General features: G+C 70.9%; 10 protein-coding genes across 10 annotated transcripts in view; 6 read left to right on the forward strand and 4 right to left on the reverse strand.

The window, feature by feature from the left end:
• Nucleotides 1-6,005: 6,005 nt before the first annotated feature.
• On the forward strand, nucleotides 6,006-7,901 carry MICPUCDRAFT_51607 (uncharacterized protein; the record flags this gene model as incomplete). The annotated part of the gene is made up of 1 exon (XM_003061862.1): nucleotides 6,006-7,901. One exon carries the CDS (start codon nucleotides 6,006-6,008, stop codon nucleotides 7,899-7,901), a length of 1,896 nt encoding a protein of 631 aa, XP_003061908.1.
• Nucleotides 7,902-8,432: 531 nt separating this feature from the next.
• Nucleotides 8,433-9,685, reverse strand: MICPUCDRAFT_51608 (uncharacterized protein; the record flags this gene model as incomplete). Its single annotated transcript, XM_003062076.1, has 3 exons — nucleotides 8,433-8,948; nucleotides 9,133-9,452; nucleotides 9,601-9,685. The coding sequence occupies 3 exons, from the start codon at nucleotides 9,683-9,685 to the stop codon at nucleotides 8,433-8,435; spliced, it is 921 nt and encodes a 306-aa protein (XP_003062122.1).
• Nucleotides 9,686-10,064: 379 nt separating this feature from the next.
• On the forward strand, nucleotides 10,065-10,795 carry CSD (cold-shock DNA binding protein; the record flags this gene model as incomplete). Its single annotated transcript, XM_003061863.1, has 3 exons — nucleotides 10,065-10,085; nucleotides 10,240-10,356; nucleotides 10,568-10,795. The coding sequence occupies 3 exons, from the start codon at nucleotides 10,065-10,067 to the stop codon at nucleotides 10,793-10,795; spliced, it is 366 nt and encodes a 121-aa protein (XP_003061909.1).
• Nucleotides 10,796-11,593: 798 nt separating this feature from the next.
• Nucleotides 11,594-11,986, reverse strand: MICPUCDRAFT_51610 (uncharacterized protein; the record flags this gene model as incomplete). Its single annotated transcript, XM_003062077.1, has 1 exon — nucleotides 11,594-11,986. The coding sequence occupies one exon, from the start codon at nucleotides 11,984-11,986 to the stop codon at nucleotides 11,594-11,596; it is 393 nt and encodes a 130-aa protein (XP_003062123.1).
• Nucleotides 11,987-12,393: 407 nt separating this feature from the next.
• MICPUCDRAFT_69891 (uncharacterized protein) lies at nucleotides 12,394-14,492 on the forward strand (the record flags this gene model as incomplete). The annotated part of the gene is made up of 2 exons (XM_003061864.1): nucleotides 12,394-13,398; nucleotides 13,512-14,492. 2 exons carry the CDS (start codon nucleotides 12,394-12,396, stop codon nucleotides 14,490-14,492), a joined length of 1,986 nt encoding a protein of 661 aa, XP_003061910.1.
• Nucleotides 14,493-15,261: 769 nt separating this feature from the next.
• On the forward strand, nucleotides 15,262-15,417 carry MICPUCDRAFT_51613 (uncharacterized protein; the record flags this gene model as incomplete). The annotated part of the gene is made up of 1 exon (XM_003061865.1): nucleotides 15,262-15,417. One exon carries the CDS (start codon nucleotides 15,262-15,264, stop codon nucleotides 15,415-15,417), a length of 156 nt encoding a protein of 51 aa, XP_003061911.1.
• Nucleotides 15,418-15,533: 116 nt separating this feature from the next.
• MICPUCDRAFT_51614 (uncharacterized protein) lies at nucleotides 15,534-16,431 on the reverse strand (the record flags this gene model as incomplete). Its single annotated transcript, XM_003062078.1, has 1 exon — nucleotides 15,534-16,431. The coding sequence occupies exon 1, from the start codon at nucleotides 15,909-15,911 to the stop codon at nucleotides 15,534-15,536; it is 378 nt and encodes a 125-aa protein (XP_003062124.1). The 5' UTR covers nucleotides 15,912-16,431.
• A 313-nt stretch (nucleotides 16,432-16,744) lies between these two features.
• On the forward strand, nucleotides 16,745-17,968 carry MICPUCDRAFT_41861 (uncharacterized protein; the record flags this gene model as incomplete). The annotated part of the gene is made up of 1 exon (XM_003061866.1): nucleotides 16,745-17,968. One exon carries the CDS (start codon nucleotides 16,745-16,747, stop codon nucleotides 17,966-17,968), a length of 1,224 nt encoding a protein of 407 aa, XP_003061912.1.
• A 192-nt stretch (nucleotides 17,969-18,160) lies between these two features.
• Nucleotides 18,161-20,345, forward strand: MICPUCDRAFT_21214 (uncharacterized protein; the record flags this gene model as incomplete). Its single annotated transcript, XM_003061867.1, has 4 exons — nucleotides 18,161-18,656; nucleotides 18,735-18,852; nucleotides 19,043-19,268; nucleotides 19,377-20,345. 4 exons carry the CDS (start codon nucleotides 18,161-18,163, stop codon nucleotides 20,343-20,345), a joined length of 1,809 nt encoding a protein of 602 aa, XP_003061913.1.
• A 213-nt stretch (nucleotides 20,346-20,558) lies between these two features.
• The window catches only part of MICPUCDRAFT_41863 (uncharacterized protein), a gene marked incomplete at both ends in the record, with an annotated part of 2,187 nt that continues 1,600 nt past the window's right edge, over nucleotides 20,559-21,145 (reverse strand). The window contains one exon of the mRNA XM_003062079.1: nucleotides 20,559-21,059. Coding sequence (XP_003062125.1) covers nucleotides 20,559-21,059 — 501 coding nt within the window. The remainder of the gene's footprint in view (nucleotides 21,060-21,145) is intronic.

Raw genomic sequence — 21,145 nt, forward strand, 5'->3', positions numbered from 1 at the left:
GAGTGCCTCTTCCCGCCGCGTTGGCGAGCGGCGGATTCGGCGGCGACGACGGCGACGGCGACGGCGGCGGCGCCGTCTCGTCCGCGGACGCGCTCGCGATCGTGGATCTGTTCGTCGGCGTCGCCGCGCCGACGCTCGCGCTGTTCGCCGCGGACGCGAAAGTCCGCGAGCTCGACGAGGACGCGGCGAGATCGGGGGCGTACGGCGACGCGCCGCCGCCGCCGCCGCCGCCGCCGTCGGATGAGGAGAACGAAAGAGATCTCCCGTGCGCGTACACCATCTTTTTCGCGATGCACGCCGCGCTGACGCCGTCCACCCCGGGCGCGAACGGCGCGCGATCGCACGCGGCGATCGTCGACGCGACCGGGCCGAGGTTGAAGGAGGCGGTGGAAGCCGCGGCGAAGCACCTTCCGGACGTCGGCGACCTGGGCATCGCGGGCATCTTGCGCAGATACGGCGACGTCGGCGGCGCTCCGGGCTACGACGACGACGCGATGGACGGATACGGATACGGCGGCGCGATGGACGGATACGGATACGGCGGATACGGCGGCGGCGCGAGCGGCAATCTCTTCGCCTCGCGGTCGCGGCGCGGCGGCGGCGGCGAGGAGGAGGCGACCCGCGCGCCGGCGACGCGCGACGACGTCTACGCCGCGTCCCTGGTCGCCGTCGTCGAGTGCGCGCGCTTCACGTGGGGGCTCACCGCGCTCGATCTCGGGCGCGCCGGCGCGGAGGACGTCGTCGCCGACGCCGCGAACGCCGGCGCGCTCGTCGCGTGGAGGGCGATCGCGCAGACGGGGTCGTTCCAGGACGACGTCGACGCGAGCCGGCGGCAGAATTTGGAGTCGACGCACGGGACGCTGCGACGCGCGATCGAGACGATGTTGAAGAATCCGGTCGTGGGGGAAGCGCTCGCGGCGGTGATGCCCGCGCCCACGGCGGCGCAGACCGCGCGCGAGGGCGCCGCGGGCGTGGGCGGCGGCGATGGAGGGGACGGCGGCGGCGACGGCGACGACTATTACGGCGGCGGCGACGGCGGCGGCGGCGACTTCGACGGCGACTTCGACGGCGACTACGGCGACTTCGCGCGCGCGGAAGAAGAGGCGCGCCTGCGCCGGTTGAAAGAGGAAGAGGACGCGCGACGCGAAGCGCCGTTGACGTCTCTTTGCGCGCTCCTCGCCGAGTGCTACGCGCAAGCCCCGGACTTGGTGACGTCGGCGTCGGACGTTCTCCCCGGGTTTTTAGACGCCGTCGTCGAGTGGGAGCACGGCGTCGAGTCCCTCGTCGGCGTCGTCGGGCTCCTCGCCGCGATCGCCAGCGCGGGCGGCAGCGCGGGCGCGTCCGTGTGGAGCCGCATGGAGTCCCCGGCGCAGGGCGCGGCGGTGACCTGGGACCACTTTCTCAGCGCGCTCGTCGGGTACAACCGACGATTCGCCGACGCGGCGGCGGGCGTGAATGGCGTGAGCGGCGGCGCGCGCGCGCTCGACGGTCTCGACGACGACGACGACGACGACGACGCGCTCGGCGGCAACGCGCTCGACGGCGAGATGCCCGACGCGGACGTCCAAGGCTTGCGCGCGTACCTCGGCCTCCTCTCCGCGCTGCTCGCGGGCGCGTCCCCCGCGGAGTCGCGGCGCCGCGTCGCGTGGATCGAGAGCCGGTACGGCGTGTCGTTGCTCGATCAGCTCTCGCGTCTGCGCGCGTGCCCGCTCGCGCCGCCGACGCTGAAAGCGGCGCTGCTCGACGCGCTCGGCGCGCTCGCGGGGAGCTCCGAGGCTGCGAGCGTGGAGCTGTGGCGCGCGCTGGAGGACGGCGGGTTCGACGGCGGCGACGGGTTCGGCGGGTTCGGCGTCGACGGCGACGATCGAGACGTCGACCGTCGCGATCGCGTCGGCGGGGTTCACTCTGTGGGCGGCTTCGGCGGTCCGTCGTCGTCGCCGTACGGTGGCTTCTCTGGCGTGGGCGCCGCGCACGGCGTGGATCCGCGGTCGGGGGCGTCGATTCACGGCGGCGGCTACGGCGCCGCCGCCGCCGCGAGGCAGGTGCAATCGTACGCGTCGCGCGGGCACCGCGCCGCGCGCGATTCGCTGGCGTCTCGATGCGCGCTTCAGATTCCCGGGATCGACGCGTTTCACGACCCGAGCGCGATCCGCGAGGCGCAGGCGCAGTCGTACCCGCACGCGCGCGCGTACCTGAAGCTCGCGAACCAGCTCCTGGAGCGGTGCGCGGGCTCGAGGGTGGGCCCCGCGGCGGGCGCGGGGCGCGCGTCGGCGGCGGCGTTTCGGTTCGCGCGCGACGACGTCTTCGCCGGGCTCAAGCGACGCGCGCACCGCGACGCGACGGAGCGATGGGAGATGGCGCGAGACGCGATCGAGCACTTCCGGATTCAACTCCGCGTGTACCGCGACGCGGACGACGCGGATAAGGTTCGCGCGCACGCCGTCGTCGACGCTTTCGACGCGACGATTCACGGCGCGAAGCGTCACCGCGTTCACGGCGCGTCGAGCTCCGCGGGGCCCGACGTGACGCACCCGCCCGGGTTCGAGCTCATGGTCGACTTCCTCTCCGGCGGTCCGATCCTGAAGCTCCTCCTCGCGGTGTTGTCCATCGGCACGGAGCGCTTGGCCGTCGAGCGCGCGAGCGCGCACGGCGAAGCGCTCGAGTCCGCGGTGCTCGCCGCGCTTCGGTGCCTGCGCGACGCGCTCGCGATGGACGTCGACGTCGTCGCCTCGCTCAGAGACGGCGCCGGTCACGGCGTCTCCGGCGCGACCAGCGGGAATAATCATTCGGGAATCGCCGGCGGCGTCATCGCCGCCCCGACCGGAGACACCGCGCACGTGTTCCACGACACGATCGACGTCGCGATGATGCGACTCTCCGCGGACGCCGCGCGCGCGGCGCGATTCGATCGCGATCGCGATAATCGGTCGTCGCGCGCCGTCGACGACGACCGCGCGAACGACCTCGACCAAGTCGCCGCGGTGCTCGGCTACGCGCAGTATCGCTTCAACCCCGAGCTCCCTTCCGCGTCGCTTCGCATCCTGAGCGTCCTGAGCGACCGCGTGGAGAGGCTCGTGGACCTCCTCCCTCGCCGCGCGGCCGCGGCGCTCGTGGAAGGCGCGGCGTCGTGCCTCGAGCTCGCGGTCCTCCCGAGCGCCGGCGTTAGCGACGGCGCGGGCGACGCGGACACGGATCGCGAAGCCGTCGCCGCGCAGAACGGCTCGCTCGTCCTCGACGTGCTCCTGGATAACCTCCCGCGACCGGCGCCGAACCTCGCGCACCTCCTCCTCGGCTTCGACGTCGCGCGAGAGACGGAGAGGTGCCGTCTGGACCCGTTCGGGGAGTTCAACTGCCTCACCGTGCTGCTCGAGCTCCTCGAGGCGTGCGCGCCGTCCTACGCCGCGAGAGACGTCGGCGACGCGGACGCGGAGCACGAGGCTGGCGCGAGGAAGGTGGCGGAGGCTGCGGAGGCGGCCGCGCGGCTCGTGTACGAGCTCGTCGCGAACGCCAACACGCGCGACGCCGCCGTCGCGTTGCTGACGAACTGGCCGCCGGGCGCGCCGCGCGACCAGCAGCGGCTGCCGCTGTTGCTCGCGGACGCGCTGCGCGCGTCGCCGCCGAAGTCGAGGGAACGCCGCGCCGCCACCGCGCACCACCGCGCGTGGATCGCGCGAATTTCCGCCGCGGTGCTGGACGCGACGTCGCCGCCGAACGGATCGTTCCCCGCGGCGGCGATCGCGGATCTGCCGCCGCTCGCGGGCGCGATCGCGGCGAATGCGCTGTACCGAGAGGGCGCGGAGGAGGGTTCAGGCGGCGCGAGTCGAATGAATGGACTCGACGGCGACGCGACGACGATCGAGCGGCCGCGGATCGCCGCGCTGGAGCTCCTCGCGACGCTGCCGCCGCCGCCGACGCCGCCGCTCGCCGCGGCGACGCTCGCCGCGGCGACGCAGTCCGCGGAGTCGCGCCGGTTGCAGCGCGACATGCGCGTGAGCGAGCTCCTGTCGGATCGACGGCCGATCGAGAGCGGCGGCGTGCTGACGGTGACGTCGCGCGGCGACGCGATCGTGCATCTCGAGACGCTCGGCGCGAAGCTCGCGGCGGAGTCTCGCCGCGTGTTGGCGTCGCGCGGCGGCGTTCTCGGCGGCGGGAACTTTGGCGGCGGGTTCGGGCACGGCGAGAGCGACTCTGGCTTCAGCGGCGGGCCAAACTTCGGAGGCGCGGTCGGCGGTTCGAGCCCCGGCGACGTCGGCGCGGGCGGCGCGGGCGCGCTGAGAGACGCGCACAAGGAAGCCGTGCAGACCGCGGTGAAGATGGCAAGGGCGTTCAACCACGCGGTGGAGGAGCAGTCCGCGCACGTCCACGTCGTCAGCGCGTGGGCGGACCTCATGGCGATCGTCGCGTCGCGGTGCCTCCCCTGCGGCGGCCCGTCGACGAGCCCGGAGGAGGACCCGCAGGACGCGCTGTTCGCGTTGTCCGACGGCGTGTTGGGCCACCTCTCGTCGCCGCCGTCTTCCGCGGCGGCGGCGGCGGCGGCGAAATCGCGCGGGTCCAGCGGGTCGGGCGAGAACGGCGGCGGGTTCGACGCGCTCGACGGGTCCCTCTTCGAGGGCGGCGGCGGCGGGCCGGAGTGGTGGGACGCGCGCGAGGCCCCGCTCGCGAGGCTCGCGCGCACGCTCCTCGAGCGCCTCCGTCTGGTCTCCAGAGGCGGCGCGTACGGCGGGCCGCCCACCGCGGAGGCGGACGGCGTCGGCGGCGGCGACCCCGCCGCCGGCGTCGCCGCGGCGACGTCGCGAGTCGGGATGGACGCCAACACGCGGTTCTACGGGCCAACGCTCGGGGAGATCCCTCCGCTGCCGCCGTCGCGGTGCAAGGCTCTGCTGCGGTCGCTCCTCGGCGCGCTGCTGCGCCCGCCCGCGAGCGCGGTGGGTCGGTCGATCGCGCCGGGCGGCGGCGGCGGAATTGGCGGCGGCGGATCCGCCAACGCGCCGGACGCGCGCGGGAACCTCTACGCCGCGCTCCTCGCCTTCTTGCAGTACGTCCGACCGAACCGAGCGGCGCAGCTGCCCGCGAGCGTGCTCGCGATCGCGCGCTCGGGAGGAGGCGACGCTAGGAACGGCCGCGAAGCGTCGCAGGAGTCGTTAAGGCATCTCTCCGGGGGAGGTTTCCTCTCTCCCGCGGAGGCGGCGAACGAGGCGGCCAAAGCTCAGGACGAGATCGAAGCCGGGACGTCCGCGCTGATCCGCCGCGACGCCGGGCCGCTCGTTGAGCTCCTCGCCAGGGACGTCGTGGACGCGGACGCGGACGAGGGCCTGCGCGCGACCGCGCTGTGCGCGATCGAGGCGCTCGTATCCGCGACGAGCGCGGCGGCGGCGGCGGTTTCCGCGGCGGGCGCGTCGACGGCGAGCCCGTCGTTTGAACGCGCGCTCGAGCGACGCGCGGGTGCGACGCCGACGCCGACGTCCGCGTCCGCGTCCGCGTCCGCGTCCGCGGTCGGCCGCGCGTTCGCGGACGAACGCGGCGGATTCGGATTCGGCGCGAACGCGCCGTCCACGCCGACTGGGACGCCTCACGGAGGCGCGCCGGGCCGCGCCTTTGGCCGAGCGGCGGCGTCGCCGTTCGCGCCCGCGTCGTCGGCCAACGCCGGCGCCGGCGGCGCGGCGTCGCCGTCGCCGTTCGTCGGCGCGGCGCGGCCGGTCGACTCCGCGGTCGGCGCGCTCGGGCAATCCCTCGCGCGCAGCGGCGTCGTCCGTCACTGCCTCGCCGCGGTCGAGCGCGTGGACCTCGCGGAGTTGATCCTCCCCACGGAACGCGCCGAGGTGAGACAGACTGCTTCCCATACGACCCCGTTCGCGTGGTGCACGCCGTTCCTTAAGGACTTTTCCCGTCGTCACTCTTCACCCGCGTTTCCCTTTCAACGTTTGACCGGTAAGACGTTCGACTGACCGATCGCTTCACCCACGCAGGCGGCGCTCGCGTCGGTTCGCGCGGCGCTCTCGTTGCTCATGCGTCTGGCGCAACTCCCGGGCGGCGGCGCCAGAGCGCTCGCGTCCTCGGGCGCGATGCACGCGCTGATAAACTGCCGCGCGATCGACGCGTACGCGTCGGACGCCGCGGGCGACGCCGCGGCGGCGGCCGCCGCGTCGGCGGTCCACGCCGCGGCGGCGAGACGCGCGGAGCGAGAGCGCGAGTACGGCGTCGTCGCGGGCGCCGACGGGATCTATTCCATCGCGTCCTACGACGGCGACCTCGACGCGTTCGACCTCCCTCGAGACCCCGCGGACGTCGCCGCCGCCGCGGCCGCCGCCGCCGCGTCGCCGATCGCGCCGCTCCCGCTGCCTCGCGCGCGGCACCACGCCGTCCTGGTCCCCGTGTTGCGGCTGGCGGGGACGCTCGTCAACGCGCTCGCGGATTCGCCCGAGACGCGCGCGCAGGGCGTCGCGTTCGTCGCCGCGCATCATCGCGTCATCGACCGCATCCTCGCGGACCGCGCGTCCAGCGCGCACCTCGCGGACCTCGCCGAGCTCGAGGCGGCGGTGACGCTGTGCGCGCGGCTCGTCACGCGGCGCGTGCCCGCGGGCGCGGCGACGGGCGTCGGCGCCGACGGCGCGACGACGCGCGAACGCGCCGCCGTCGTGGAGACGCTGACGCCCAAACTGGACGACCTCACGTCGCGGCTGTGCGAGGGCGACGGCAAGTACGACGCGTTCGTCGCCGCCGCGTCTCCGGAGGGCTCGCCTAGCGCGTGCACGAGCTCGAGCGTCGTGACGCGAAGGGTCGCGATCGCGACGAGAGGCGCGCGCGCCGCCGTCGGCGGGCTGTCGCCCGCGGCGGCGGCGGCGGCGGCGGCGCGGATGGAGCGATCGCTTCGCGCCGTCCGCGCCGCGCTCGTCTCGACGCAGCTCTCGCTCGCGGAGCAAGGCCGCGCGACATTCGCGGCGCTGCCGCCTCCGAACGCCGCGGCGAGCGCGTTCTGCGACGATCGACGCCCGACGCTGTCGTTGTTCACGCGGCTGACGGCGCGGTGCGCGGAGGAGACGCGAGAGGAGACGGAGGCGCGCGCGCGGCTTCTGCGCGGGCTCGCGAGCGACGGCGCGTCCGCGGCGTCCGCGGCGGTCGCCGTGGACGCGCGCGGCGGGTTCAGCGGCAGCGCGGAGTTCGCGGCGGCCGCGGCGGCCGCGGCGATCGAGGCGGGCGCGTCGCCGACGGATCCGTTCGCGAGCTCCGGGAGCGCGTTTCGCGGCGCGCCCGTCGCGGCGGCGGCGGCGGCGGCGGCGGCGGCGGTCGGCGCGCGCGAGCGCGGGATCCGCGCGCTGACGCACACGATCGAGGCGTCGCTCGAGCTCGTGCTGTCGCGCCTGTGGGAGCACCACCCGAGCGGCGTGACGTTCCCGGGGCAGACGAGAGGCGCGTTCGGGTGGAGCGGCGACGGCGGCGGCGGCGGCGGCGGCGGTTTCGGGCTCGGGCTCGGGCGCGCCACCCCCGGCGGGGGGTTCCACGCGAGGTCGCCCGGCGGCGGTTCGAGCCCCGGCGGCGTCGAGTACACGCTTCGAGAGATCCAGGAGCTGTCCGCGGTGTTGACCCCCGCGATCGCGACGCTGACGGCGCTGGAAGAGCGCGAGGAGACCGGCCGGTCGGTCGACGCCGGCGGGAGACTGCGGACGCTGGTGCGTCGGACGCGAGACACGCTGCTCGCGGCGGCGCCCCCGGAGGCGGGCGCGCCTCCGTCGCTGCTGTTTACCTCTGGCGCGAAGGACGGAGGCGTCGGCGTCGGCGCGGGCGCGACGACGACGTTCGGAGGGTTCGACGCGCGAGGCGGCGGCGGCGGCGCGAGGTCGCCTCTGAACGAGAACTCGCCCAGGGCGCCCGCGCCGAGGTTCGGGCTGTTCCACGCGCAGTGAGCGGGGGGGGGGGCGGGGCGACGCGATGACACATAGCTCTACTAACAACATACACGCGCGAAAGAATACTGATGATACCTCATCTCATCGCCCGCCGCTCACTTCGACGAGCGCGATCGCACCGTGCGCAGCTTCGAATTTCGCTCCCCGTTCCCTCCGCCGACGCTCTGCCACTTCGGATTGCGCATGTCGAGCGCGTGAATCGGATTCGCGAACGGGTACGCCTCCGCCTCGCCCGCGTCGAGGTTATCCACCTTCGTCTCGATGTCGGCCAACCCTGGCAGCCCGAGGTACGGCGCGAACGTGTGTCTCGTCCCTCGCGGCGACGGCGGCGACGCCGCGTCGGTTGACGTTTCATCTTCCACTTTCGCCCACGGCCCGACGCGCTTGCGTCTTTGGGTCGTTCCATACGAAGCGACGCCGGGGTGGAGTTCAAAGGCGTCAGACGGAGTTGAAAGGCGCCGAGGGCGGGGATTGAAAGCGAGGGGTGGGCGGAGAGAGACGACGGGAAAAGCCCTTAAGGAATGGCGTTCACCACGCGAACGCGGTCGTATGGGGACCAGTGTGAGATCGAACGCGCCTTAAAAACTCCCCCGCGGGTTTCAACACGTCCAGCACGAAGTCGAAGTCGTTGTGCCCGCGCCCCTTCTGAACGTGCAGCTCGCACGGTTTCGCGGCGAAGGACGTTATCCTTCTCAACTGCCGAGAGTGCTCGATCGAGATGACTTTATCCTCGTCCCCGTGGATGAGCAGCGTCGGCGTTTGGACGCGCGTGAGATTCACCCGCGTCTTCCACCGTTCGCTCACGAAGAGCCACGCCAGCAGCCGTCCCGCGCGTTCGCGCGCAAAATCGTTAATCGACGTGAACGGGCTCTGAAGAATCATCGCCGCCGGTCTCGAGCGCGCCATCATGTCCAACCGCGCGCTCGCGGCCGCGATCGGCCCGGTGCCTATGCTCCGGCCGTACATCACGACCCTCTCGATCGGCGCGCCGATCACTTCGGTCGCCAATCGCACGGCGGCGTACACCGCCACGTCCACGGTGTCCTCAGGGTCGTTCCATACAAAGCGATGTCGGGGTGGAGTTCAAAGGCGTCAGTTGGCGTTGAAAGGCGCCGAAGACGGGGATTGAACGCGAGGGGTGGGCGGAGAGATGCGCCGGGAAAAGTCCTTAAGGATCGGCGTTCACCACGCGAACGCGGTCGTATGGGGACCAGTGTATAGAACGCACCTCGCACGGCTTCCCCTTCGCGACGCCGTATCCGGGATACTCCGGGACGATGACGTGGCAGTGTAAGTGATGCGACATCGCCTTCGCTTCCTCCGCGACCGCGCCGATATCCACGGCGTTCCCGTGCGCGTACACGATGACGCCGCGGCCTTTGCACGGCCCCTCCGGACGCGTCGCGTCGAGTCGTAGGACGACGAGGCACGGCGCGGTCGCGTGGACCGGGGGCGAGCACAACCCGCCGGGGACGAGGCACGGGAGCGAGAGCAGGAGCGTCTTGTACACGACGTCCCCGATGACGAGCTCGCCCGCGAACGGTGTGCCTGCGGCGCGGGGGCGGGCGGGGGGGGAAAGGGATGGGGGGGGTGTGTGATGAGAGGCGTCGGACGAGATCGTAACCTTTCGCGACCTTTGTAACAGATCGTAACCTACGGACGAGGGGGCGGGTCGGGGTTCCGCGCGAGCGCGCACCGTCTTCGTCGTACGTGCTCTTCATCCGCGCGCCCGGGAAGATGATCGAGTCGACCGGGTCGATGCTTTTCCAGAGGCTCGACATCGCCACGACGCCGGCGACGTCGAGCGCCCGGGCGATGTGTCCGGACCCCGAGACGGACGACGGGGTGACTATGACTCTTCGAGGTTCTTCTCTCGCTCGTGGAAATCAGATTCTCGGTCGAGTGCTCCCGTCCCCTTTCATCGACACTTTGAAACCACGTGAACAGCGTGCGTGGTTGTAGTTGTACGTTTCAAAACCAGTTTCATCGATCAAAATCCCTTTCAACGCATCGCGTTGTTAACAGAGAAGTTTCGGTTCCCTCCGCGCGCGCTTCGCTGGTTCACACGCCCCGCGCGGTCGCGTCACACATATCATCCGCGCGCGCACCACCCGCGCACACGTCACCCACCCGCAGCCACACCGCGAACGCTCGCTACCGATGACGAAAACGACCGGCAAGGTGCGTCCGGGGATCATCGCATCGCGCGACGCGCTCGCGACGCGACGTCCGACCGCCCCGTCGCGCGTGATTTATCATCGCATCAACTTATTTTTCCCCGCTCCGCCGGTGACTCAACGCACCGATCCCCGTCGTCCCCGATCCTCGCGCGCAGGTGAAGTGGTTCAACACCCAGAAAGGGTTCGGGTTCATCACCCCTGACGACGGCAGCGAGGAAATATTCGTGCATCAGTCCGCGATTCACGCGGAGGGTTTCCGCTCCCTGCGCGAGGTGCGTCGCGCGTTCCGGACCGATCCCCGACGCGTCGAAATCGATCGATCGGTGTCGCTTCCTTTTCCTTCCTTTGGATATTTGTTCAAGGATCTCGGCTCCCCGCCGTCCATCGTCCGTCCGACCCCCCTCGCGCGATCGATCGTCCCGTCCCGTCCCTGACCCTGACCCTGACGACGCCCCACCCGCTCGCCCACCGCCGCGCCAACAGGAAGAGCCGGTCGAGTACACGGTCGAGAAGAGCGACGACGGCCGCGCGAAAGCCGTCGAGGTCACCGGCCCGGACGGCGCGCACGTTCAGGGCGCGCCGAGACGCGCGGCGCACGGCGGGCGCGGCGGTCGCGGCCGCGGACGCGGCGGCGGGCGCGGACGCGGCGGGAAGAAGGCGGCGGAAGGCGAAGAAGGCGGCGGCGACGCGCCCGCGGCGGAGGCGGAGTAGACGGCCGGGCGGGGCCGAACGCGGCGGACGTCGAGCTCCTCGAAGAGAATGAATGGATGAATTGCGCCCCCGCGCCGATCGGATCGGACGTGTCCGATCCTCTTCTCCGCGGAGCGCGCGCGACGCGCGGACCGCGTGATCCGATCGTAGAGTAGCGCGTTCATTCACGACTTCTCTTCCCCTCCCCGCGCGCGCCCCCTCCTCGTCGGCTCGAGAGGTCGCCGATTCTCTCCGCGTTCGCGCCAATTCATTCATCACGACTTTCCCCATCTTCTGACCGCCGCCCTCCGTAGTCCCCGCGGGGGGCTCTCTCCATCCCCCCAGCGTCGCGGCGGCCATCCCCGGCGCGCGCACCCCGGACGTTCCACCGTCGTCGCTCCCCGGCGCTCTTCCGCGCTCGAGCGCGATCGCGGCGAAGCCCGCGCCGCGCGCCGACCCCACCTCGAACGTCGTCTCGAACGCGTGCCACGTCGAGTGCGATCGCACCACCGTCGCCTTGAACTTCACGACGTCCCCGACCGCCATCCCGTCCGTCCCCGCGATCCACGGCACGATCGCCTCCGCGCTCGGGTTCGAGCTGCGGTACGCGTCGTGCGTCGCGTGATCCGGGCACAGCGGGTGTACCTGCGCGCCGTCCGGCATGGAGCGCGGATCCCACCCGCCGATCGGAGTCTCCGGGCCGTTCCATACGAGCGAACGTCGGGGTGGAGTTCATAGGCGTCAGAAGCGGAGTTGAAAGGCATCTAGGGCGGTGATTGAAAGCGAGGGGTGGGCGGAGAGATGCGCCGGGCAAAGTCCTTAAGGATCGGCGTTCACCACGCGAACGGGGTCGTACGGGGACCAGTGTGAGATAGAACGCACCTCCTTCCCGGTGGCGCCGTCCACGCGCACGGCGCCGATCATGAAGCCCTTGAACGGCGTGCCGTCGGACGACGAGAGCGACAGCGGGACGACCGCGCCCGGGACGTTCACGCCGGGGCGTCCGAGCGCGATCGCGAACCCGCCGTCGCCGTCGCGCTTCGGATGCGGCGGGTCGCCGTGCACCACGCCCGCGTGCTCGCACGAGCCCGCCATGGATCTGTACGCTTCCACTTCGCGCGGCGTCGTCGTCGCGAGGAGGAGGAGGAGGAGGAGGACGAGCGCGACCCCTCGGGGACGCGGCGCGACGTTTCGTCGCGGAGACGACGCCATCGTCGTCGACGTCGACGTGGCGGCCGGCGCCCGCGGCCGCGCCGAGCGTGCTGACGAAGCGGACGTCTTGTCAGAACCACGCTTGACGTGCGCGAGGGCGTCGGGGAGAGGGATCTCCGCGCACGCCTCCTTGAGCTGCGACGGACGCGACGAGGGAGAGATGGCGGAGGAGAGGGCGTCGTCGGGTCGGAGAGAGCGCGCGGGAGGGACGACGGACGGCGTCGAGCGCGAGGAAGAAGACGACGGCGGTGCGCGAACGAACGGATGGACGGACGGACGGACGGCGCGCGCGCACCAAGAGCGAGCACGCGCGCTTGTCCACCCGCGTCGTCCACACGTCCGCGAGCTCGAACACCGGCGGCGGCGTCGCGGGGACGTGCGTCGGTTCCCCGAGTGCGACGTCCGCCATGCCCGCCGCGGCGGCGCGGCGAGACACTGACGAGGAGGACGCGTCGGGGCGACGAGTGTGTACGTGTACAGCTGTGAACTGTGAACTGAACGCGAACTTGACAGCTTTTTTTTCGTCGCCCGAACCGCCGCTCCGCGCGGTCCGTCACTGTTCGCTCCCCGCGGCACGCGCACCCTCAGTTGCGCGCGCTCGACTCCTTCCCCGCGTCGAATCCAAGCGCGCGCGCGCGCGGCGCCGTCGGGCGCGCGACCGACGCGCGCGACCGCGGCCGACGCGCGCGCGGCTTCCCCTCGCCGCGCCTCGATCGCTTTTCCGCGAATCTCGCCATCGCCGTTTTTTTCGCGCGTCACCATCCGTCCGTCCTCCGCCGCTCGTCCACAGGCGCGCTTCGGCCACCATGGTCGCTAGTAGGAAGAGAGCGCAAGGCAGGACGCGCGTCGTTGAACCGAGCGCGAAGCAAAAGAAGTTCAATGCCACGGTCCAGGACATCCGCGACCGCTTCGAAGCGCGCGCGGATCCGTCGTGCAAGCTCTCTCCGAAGGAAAAGTTCGACGCCGCGCAGCGCGACTTGGAGAAACTCGTCGACGCCATCGGCGAGTTCCACGGCCGCAAGCTGCACTTCAGGCGGATTCTTCTTCCCGAGGACGCGGAGTGGAACGAGAGCGGCCTCAAGGAGGAGTTCAACGTCATCATCGGGCACTTCGAGACCGACGGGATCGGACTCCGCGGGAACTTGCGAAAGCTCCGCAGCGACGGGAAGCGGCTCGTTTCCGACGTCTGGGACTGGTTTTTTGTTCACATCGGTGACACGCCCGCGGCCGGTCGCGCTCGCGCGCCTTCGTTTGTCATGGGCAACATGATTCCCTGGCCTGGGCGTCACGACGCCGGCAAGATCATCTTGAAAGGCGTCGGGACGCGCGAGAGGAAGTTGATCGAGGACTTGATCGTCGAGGCGTTGAACGCCTGCGGGACGCCCGAACGCGCGGGGGGCTTCGGTCGGCCGGTGAGTTCCTTCTTTCCCACGCCCCTCGACTTTTTCGACGACGCTGCGCTGCAACGCCCCGATCTTGTTTTCTGACTGACGCGCGCGCCCCTTCCTCCCCCGACCGTTCACAGGCACGCGAATGGATGGCGAAGCACTGCCCTGCGGATATGCCCGCGGAGCGCGCCCTGTGGCCCGAGCTGGACGGTGATGTCCACACCAAGTCCGTTCACATGTGCTTGGCGACGTCCATCGGGTCGACGCGGTGGCTCACGGAGCGCTTCATCCGAGGCATGGCGGACTTGTTCGTGCACTTCGGCGGGCCGGCGGGCACCTTCGACACGCTCTTGGCGAAGTTCAAGGAGGACGGCCGCCTGCTCGAGATCACGCCGGAGATGGCGGCGTGGTTCTCCGAGAGGATCAAGGAGGGGCAGCAGTACTGGAAGGTGACGGGCCAGTCGAAGAACGCGCCCGGGGTGGGGACGCGCGGGGTGAAGAAGAGAAAGAAGGCGGCGAGGGTGAAGAAGTTGATGGAGACGCTGAGCAATAGGACCGCCCCGGAGAAGGCGGCGACGCGGAAGAAGATGCTCGCGACGCTGAGCAAGAGGACCGCCCCGGAGAAGGCGGCGTCGGAGAAGAAGAGGATCGAGACGCTGAGCAAGAAGACCGCCCCGGAGAAGGCGGCGACGAAGAAGAAGATGCTCGCGACGCTGAGCAAGAAGGTGAAGCTGAAGAGGAAGCTGAAGAGGAAGAGGGGCGAGGGCGCCGGCCCGCTCGTGGTCCTGCCGCTGCCGGACGTCATCCACCGCGTGCAGCACTACATCGTCACGGGCGCCAAGGGCGACCGGCGCGCCGTGTGCGACGGCACCGTCCTGTGCGCCGTGTGCAAGACTGGCAAGACGAGCAGGTGGCGCACCGGCGAGAACCCCGAGGAGAAGATCTGCCAGAAGTGCTACTTGAGAGACAAGGTGCGTACCTGCTGGTCCCATGCTCGTGTTCCTCTCCACCGTGTCCCACCTCACCTCTCTTCTTCGCGCAGGTTGACGACGACTACGTCTGCCCCGGGTGCGGCGCCGAGGACGGATCGGACTGGCTCGTCGCCAGGGGCTTCCTGATCTGCCACAACGGCAAGCTGGTGACGGAGGGCGTGCGGATTTGCACCAAGTGCTCCAAGAAGGAGGTGAGGTCTTACTTTGCACGTCCTGTCCGACCCGATCGCTGACTCTGCTTTTCCTCTCCAGCCCCCGTGCGCGAACGCGGCGTGCGTCAACGACGCGTGCAAGACCACGGAGATCAAGAACTGGTGCGCGTCCAAGCTCCAGAAGGACACCACCACCGGCAAGGGGCTCCCGATGTGCAAGCCGTGCTACCACAGCGAGGTGCGCATCCACCCAACCTCGATTCACTCCCACCATATTTCCCGCCTCTGACCCTCCTCTTCCTCTCGCAGCCGGCGCGGGTCGGCGACAAGTGCGCGGTGTGCGACTGCTGCTACCCGAAGCGGTGGGCTCGGTCAAAGAAGCTCAAGAGGGCGGATGGCACGCCCGCTCCCATTTGCCAAAACCCCTGCAGCGCCGCAGAGAACAAGCAGATCAAGAAGGAGGCGAAGGAGGCATGATCCCCTCCTCCCTCCCGACCCGACCGCCGCCCCACCGCCACATCCACGTTACGCACGACAACATCGGTCACCCGCCGCGACACGCCACCTTAACAAAACCTAGGCTGACCAACATCACGTCCACCCACAAGTAAACATTTTGTAAATACGAATGTTCGAATAAACTTCAACGTCTTCTCGCCGCGCGCCTCCTCAGATCGGTTCGGCGCGAGAGGATCGAGCCCTCAGGATCTCTCATCGTCACTGTCCGCGGCGCACCGCCCGCCATGGGCCGGGTTCTCGGCCTCGCCGAGCGCCTCTGGGCCGGGTTCTCGTACTCGCGGAAGCAGTGCCTCGCGAACGAGTCCGCGCTGTTCGACCACCTCCTGAAGGACCGGGTGCGTTCGCTCGACCTGACCCCTCATCAGACCGCGACACGATGACGCGACCTTTCGTCAGTGCGTTTCCTCCTCCCGACGCGACGTCACCCGTCCGCTCCCCCCCTCTCCCCCCGCGACGCAGGGCCTGAAATGGGTCGCGCACGACACCCCCGTGACGTCTAAACCCTGAGGCTGGGAAGTAACTCGGGCAGCTGTTCCGTGAACTGCGTCGTGTCGCACACAGCCGCGGGCGTGTGAGGTGTACCTATGTCTACCCCTGGCGCTGTGGGGGACGAGTCGTACGCGGCGTCGACATGCGCTTCTTCGCCGCCGTCGTGATGCGGATGCGGCGTCGAATGATGCGGCGGTGGCGCCGTGCCGCTCGCGTGCGCGTGCGGCGGGTGCGTTCCACTCCACGCGTACGGGTACGTGTGCTCCGCGCGACCCGCGCGCGCGTGCGGCGCCGCGGGAGAGAGGTCCACCCCGAGGGCGAGACGAGGGGAGGACAGCGCGCTCAGCGCGAGCGCGAGAAGGAGAAGGTGCGCGATGCGCGCCATGACAGATGATGCGCGACGTGCGTAGGCTGTGCACGGAACCGACCGCGCGCGAGCGGTGAGACGCGGAGGTGCTGGACCAGCTTCTGCGTTTAGGCCCTATCAGTCTCGCCTCGACAGACACACACGATGGAGCCCCGCGCGTCGCCGTTCTACGACGGCGACGTCGCCGGCGCGATCGCGCTCGCGAGAGCGCACAACGTCCCCCTCCTCGTCGCGCTTCACGGCGGCGACGACGCGAGCGCGAGGCTGGACGAGACGTGGACGTCGGAGACGTCCGAGGTTTCGCGCGAGATTCGCGGCGAGACGCGCGCGGCGGGCGAAGACGGCGACGGCGACGGCGACCGCGAGGGGGTCCCTCCGCGCGCGCGATGGGTCGCGCTCCGCCTCGACGCGAACACGACGGACTACGCCAACTTCGTGAAACTGTTCCCGACGTCGTCGCTGCCCGCGGTCGTCGTGATCGACCCGAGCGCGGGGTCGACGCTCGCGCGTCTCGAGGGCGAGGCCGCGACGAGCGACGCGCCGGACGATCTGCTCGCGGCGTTGACGGCGTGTCGCGAAGCGCACGAGCGGCGGCGCTCGACCGTCGTTTCGGACTCCGCTCGGACGACGCGATCGCCGCGGGGACGCACCGTGCTCGTCGCGCAGCTTCGCCGCGAGCGCGTCGAGGCGATCCTTCCTCCGCGCGGCGACGACGAGCCGGCATCCGAGCTCCGCGAGCCTCTCCGCGGTCGCGAATCCGATCCCGTCGATGTTCTTTTGCCACCTGGACTGCCCCGTGTCGAAGATACGCGCCTCTCTCAAGTGCACCCTGCCGCGCAAATTTAGTCGGAATGGCGCGCGACGACGACGACGACGACGACCTCCTCGAGCGGTTCGACCGCGACGGGTACGTCGTCGTCCCGCGCGTCCTCACGAGCGAGGAGCTCGAGATCGTCAGGAGGGAGTGCGGCGGCGTGACGCGCGCGTACGCGACGCGCGGTGGGCATCGCGTCGTCGCGACGGACGACGACGAAGATCTCGACGACGACGACGACGACGAGACGCGACGGAAGCGCGCGCGACGCGGACGCGGACGCGGACGCGTCGACGACGGCGACGGCGACGGCGACGGCGACGGCGACGGCGACGGCGACGACGCGAGCCACCTCCAGTGGCTGTCCACGTCGCACGGGTGCGTCCTCGAGGTCCCGGGATGCTGCGACTGCTGCGACGTCCCGGACAAAATCCGCGGCGGGTATCGCGTCCGCGGCTGCGTCGCGCGATGCGATCCCGCCGTCGACGCGCTCCTCTCGCGCGACGGCGCGCTCGGGTCGCTCGCGGTCGCGCTCCTGCGCGCGCGACCGGGCGACGCCGCCGCGGATTCGGTGTGCCTGTTCAACGACCAGTACATCGTCAAGCCGCCGAGTCGCGCGAGCGCGAGCGCGAGCGCGTCGTCGTCGTTCGCGTGGCACGTCGACTCGCAGTGGCTGGGCGACGAGGACGCGGGCGACGACGACGACGGATCCGGGTACGCGCCGTACGTCTCGCTGTGGACCGCGCTGGACGACGTCGACGACGTGAACGGCGCGGTCATGGTGTTGCCGTACCCGCCGGCGACGCGCGGGAAAAGCGGCGGGGACGGCGGGGACGGCGGGGACGGCGGGGACGGCGGGGACGGCGGGGACGGCGCGTCGCCGACGAAAACCGAAACCAAAAAAACCAAAACCGCGTCGGCGGCGCGTCATCACCTCGAGCGTTCGCGAGCGTACGGGGTGACGCCGTCGCGGCTCGACGCGCTGTCGCGCGGGGAGTGCGCTCGCGGTGATGGTGACGGTTCAGAAGACGAAACGTCGCGAATCTTCGCGCGCGTCCGCGTGTGCGCGATGCGCGCGGGGAGCGTCCTCGCGTTGTCGGACCGCGTGTTGCACTGCTCGGGTCCGAACGCGAGCGGGGCGTCGAGGCGCGCGTGGATGCCGCAGTTTTCGCTGGGGGCGGTGCGTCGATCGGGGCCGGCGGAGGGCGGCGTCGTCGCGTTGGCGGTGCCGATAGACGGCATAGGTAGGAGGAAGGAGTAGAGACGTAGAGTAGCAGTCCGCGTCGCGTTGTCACACGACGACCGACGACGAAAATAGTGAACGTCTTCTGATGAGTCAAATGACGATGAGACGACGGGAGAGACGCGCGCGCCGATCGCCACTTCGAGGCGCGCGCGCGGACGCGGCGGCGTCGGCGTCGGCGAGGGCGGATCCTCCAACTCGCCTCCCGACATGGCGTCGTCCGCCGCCGCCGACGCGACGCTCGCGCGCACGCTGCGTCAGTGCGCCTCCTCGCTCGCGGACGGGAGCGTCTCCTCGAGCGAGCTCCTCGCGCGCGCGTCGGCGCGACTCGCGCGTCTGCGCAGCCTCAACGCGTTCGTCGGCGGGATCTTGCCGTCCGCGGCGGGCGCCGCGGCCGCGAGCGACGCGCGCCGCGCCGCCGCCGCGGACGGCGGCGGCGGCGACCGCGCGCCTCCGCCGTCGTCCCCCGTCGACGGCGCCGTCGTCGCCGTCAAGGACAACCTCGTCGTCCCCGGCGCGCCGACGACCGCGTCGTCGCGCGCGCTCCGCGGGTACGAGCCGCCGATGATCGCGACCGTCGCGGACCGCCTCGCGCGCGTCGGCGCCGTCCTCCTCGCGAAGACGAACATGGACGAGTTCGGGATGGGCTCTCACGGCGTCCACGGCGTCCACGGCGCGTGCGTCTCGCCGTGGATGGCGCGCGGTCGTTCGGGCGCGAAACCTCTCGCGTCGTGGAGGGATCTCCTCCGCTCGGAGACGTCCTCCGCGAGCGCGACGACAGAAGAGGAGGAGACGCTCCGCGGGCCGCGGTGCGCGGGCGGCAGCAGCGCGGGCGCCGCCGTCGCCGTCGCCGCGGGCGTCGTCCACGCGTCCGTGGGCTCGGACACGGGCGGGAGCGTCAGGTGCGTTCTATACACTGGTCCCCATACGACCCCGTCGGCGTGGTGAACGCCGTTCCTTAAGGACTTTTGCCGTCGTCTCTCTCCGCCCAGGGTCCCTCGCTTTCAATCCCCGCCCTCGGCGCCTTTCAACTCTAACTGACGCCTTTCAACTCCACCCCGACATCGCTTTGAATGATGGAACGACCCTCAGACTCCCCGCGGCGTACAACGGGCTCGTGGGATACAAACCCTCCTACGGCGTCGTCTCTCGGTGGGGTCTCGTACCGTACTGCGCGTCGCTGGACACGGTGGGGTTCATCACGCGAGACGTCGCGGACGCGGCGACGCTGTTGGATATTACTCAGGGAATCGATCCGCTCGACGCGACGTCCGTCGACGCGGACCCGCGGACGACGCGGCTGCTTCGATCGCTCGGCGTCGGCGTCGGCGTCGGGGGAGGATTCGCGGCGAGGTCGAGGTCGAGCGCGACCGCGGCGTCGCGCGACACGCGCGCGTACGAGGGCGCCGGGAACGACTACGTCAAGTCGAGGCCGTCGTTTCACATGCGCGGGTGGCGCGTCGGCGTCCCGGCGGAGTACGACGCGTGTGAGGTGTCGGACGAGGTGCGGAGAGCGTGGAGCGCGACGCTGCGCGCGTGCGAAGACTTGGGCGCCATCGTCTGCGCGGTGTCGCTGCCGCACACGCGCGCGGCGCTCGCGGCGTATTACACGATCGCCCCCGCGGAGGCGAGCAGCAACCTCGCGCGGTACGACGGCGTCCGGTTCGGGTTCGGTGGTTCGAGGGGTGGATTGTCGGACGATGGGGGGATACTGTCGGACGATGGGATAACGTCAGCCGACGCGGCGTCGGACGCGCGGGGGAAAGGGTTCGGCGCGGAGGTAAAGCGCCGCGTGATGGTGGGGACGTACGCGTTGGGGACGGAGATCACGAGCGCGTACTTCGAGCGCGCGATGCGCGTCAGGGCGCTCGTCGCGGACGACTTCGCGGAGGCGTTCGGGACGAAGCCGCGACGCGGCGGCGGCGGCGGCGGCGGCGGCGGGGTCGATCGACGGAACTTGCTCCTCGGCGCCGTCGCGCCGGGCGGCGTCGGCGCGGCGCCGGCGCCGGTGGACGTGATCCTGACGCCGACGACGCCGACGACCGCGCCGCTGCTTCGTGACGTCCTCGCGACGAGCGTGCCGCGTTCGCGCGCGTCCACGGCCGCGTTCGCCGCGGACGTCATGACCGTCCCCGCGTCGTTGGCCGGTTTACCCGCGATCAGCGTCCCGGTCGGGCTCGGCGCGGACACCGGGCTGCCGATCGGGATGCAGCTCATCGGCGCCGCGCGAGGGGACGTCGGGCTGCTCACGTTCGCGGCCGCGCTCGAGGCGCGCGTCGCGAGCTTAGGGTCGGAAGGCGGCGGCGGCGGCGGCGCGGGAGGGGTGATCGGGTGGGGGGCGGAGCACGCGGCGCTCGGCGTAGACGACGCGGATCGATTCGCCGCCGCGGAGTGACGAGCGCTCGCGGAGGATGATAATGAATGGTACTGTACTGTATGATGATGTGCACGCGTCGCACATAGACGAAGCTGTGAGAATACGAGTACAGACAGTGACGTACTTTTCGCACGCTCAGGGTGCGCCCTCGCGATTCCAAACTCGGGGCCCCCCGTTTACTTACCCGCGCCGCGCGTGATCGGGATAGGATCGCGCCGCGTGCGTCTTCTTTCACGACGTCCCGCCGCCGCTCTCCGCGATGAGCCGCGCGCGCTCCTGCGCGCGCTCGCGCTTGCCTTTTCGCTTCGGCTTCGTCTTCGCGCCCACGCCCGCGCCCGCTGCCGGGGCGTCGAGCTCGCGCGCGACCCCGTTCGATGAGGAAGGCGGATGCGGATGCGGACGCGGCGGCGGCGGCGACGACGACGGCGGCGAAAACGAAAACGGACCGGGTCCGCGCGTCGAGTACTGCCCCTGCTGCGCCATCCGCTGCCGCTGCAAATTCGCGAGCATCTCCTGTTGCTGCATCTGTTGCTCGTGCTGCTGTCGCATCCGAGCCGCCATCTCGTGATGCTGCGCGAGGTACGCCACCTGCTGCGGCGAGTGCTGTTGCATCTGCGGTTGCCGCATCTGCGGGTGGTGCGTCTGTTGGTGATGCGTCCGGTGGTGGTGTTCATACTGCGTCTGCATCCGCTGCTGCATCTGTTGCTGGTCGTGAAACCCGTGCTGTTGTTGCTGCGTGAGGAGGTGATGGTGGTCGTGGCGCGCGTCGTGCGACGGCGGCGCGGGCGACGCGACAGGGATCGCCGCCGGCGGCGGGG

This window comes from Micromonas pusilla (assembly GCF_000151265.4).
Source record: "Micromonas pusilla CCMP1545 genomic scaffold MICPUCscaffold_11, whole genome shotgun sequence".
NCBI classification, from domain to species: domain Eukaryota; kingdom Viridiplantae; phylum Chlorophyta; class Mamiellophyceae; order Mamiellales; family Mamiellaceae; genus Micromonas; species Micromonas pusilla.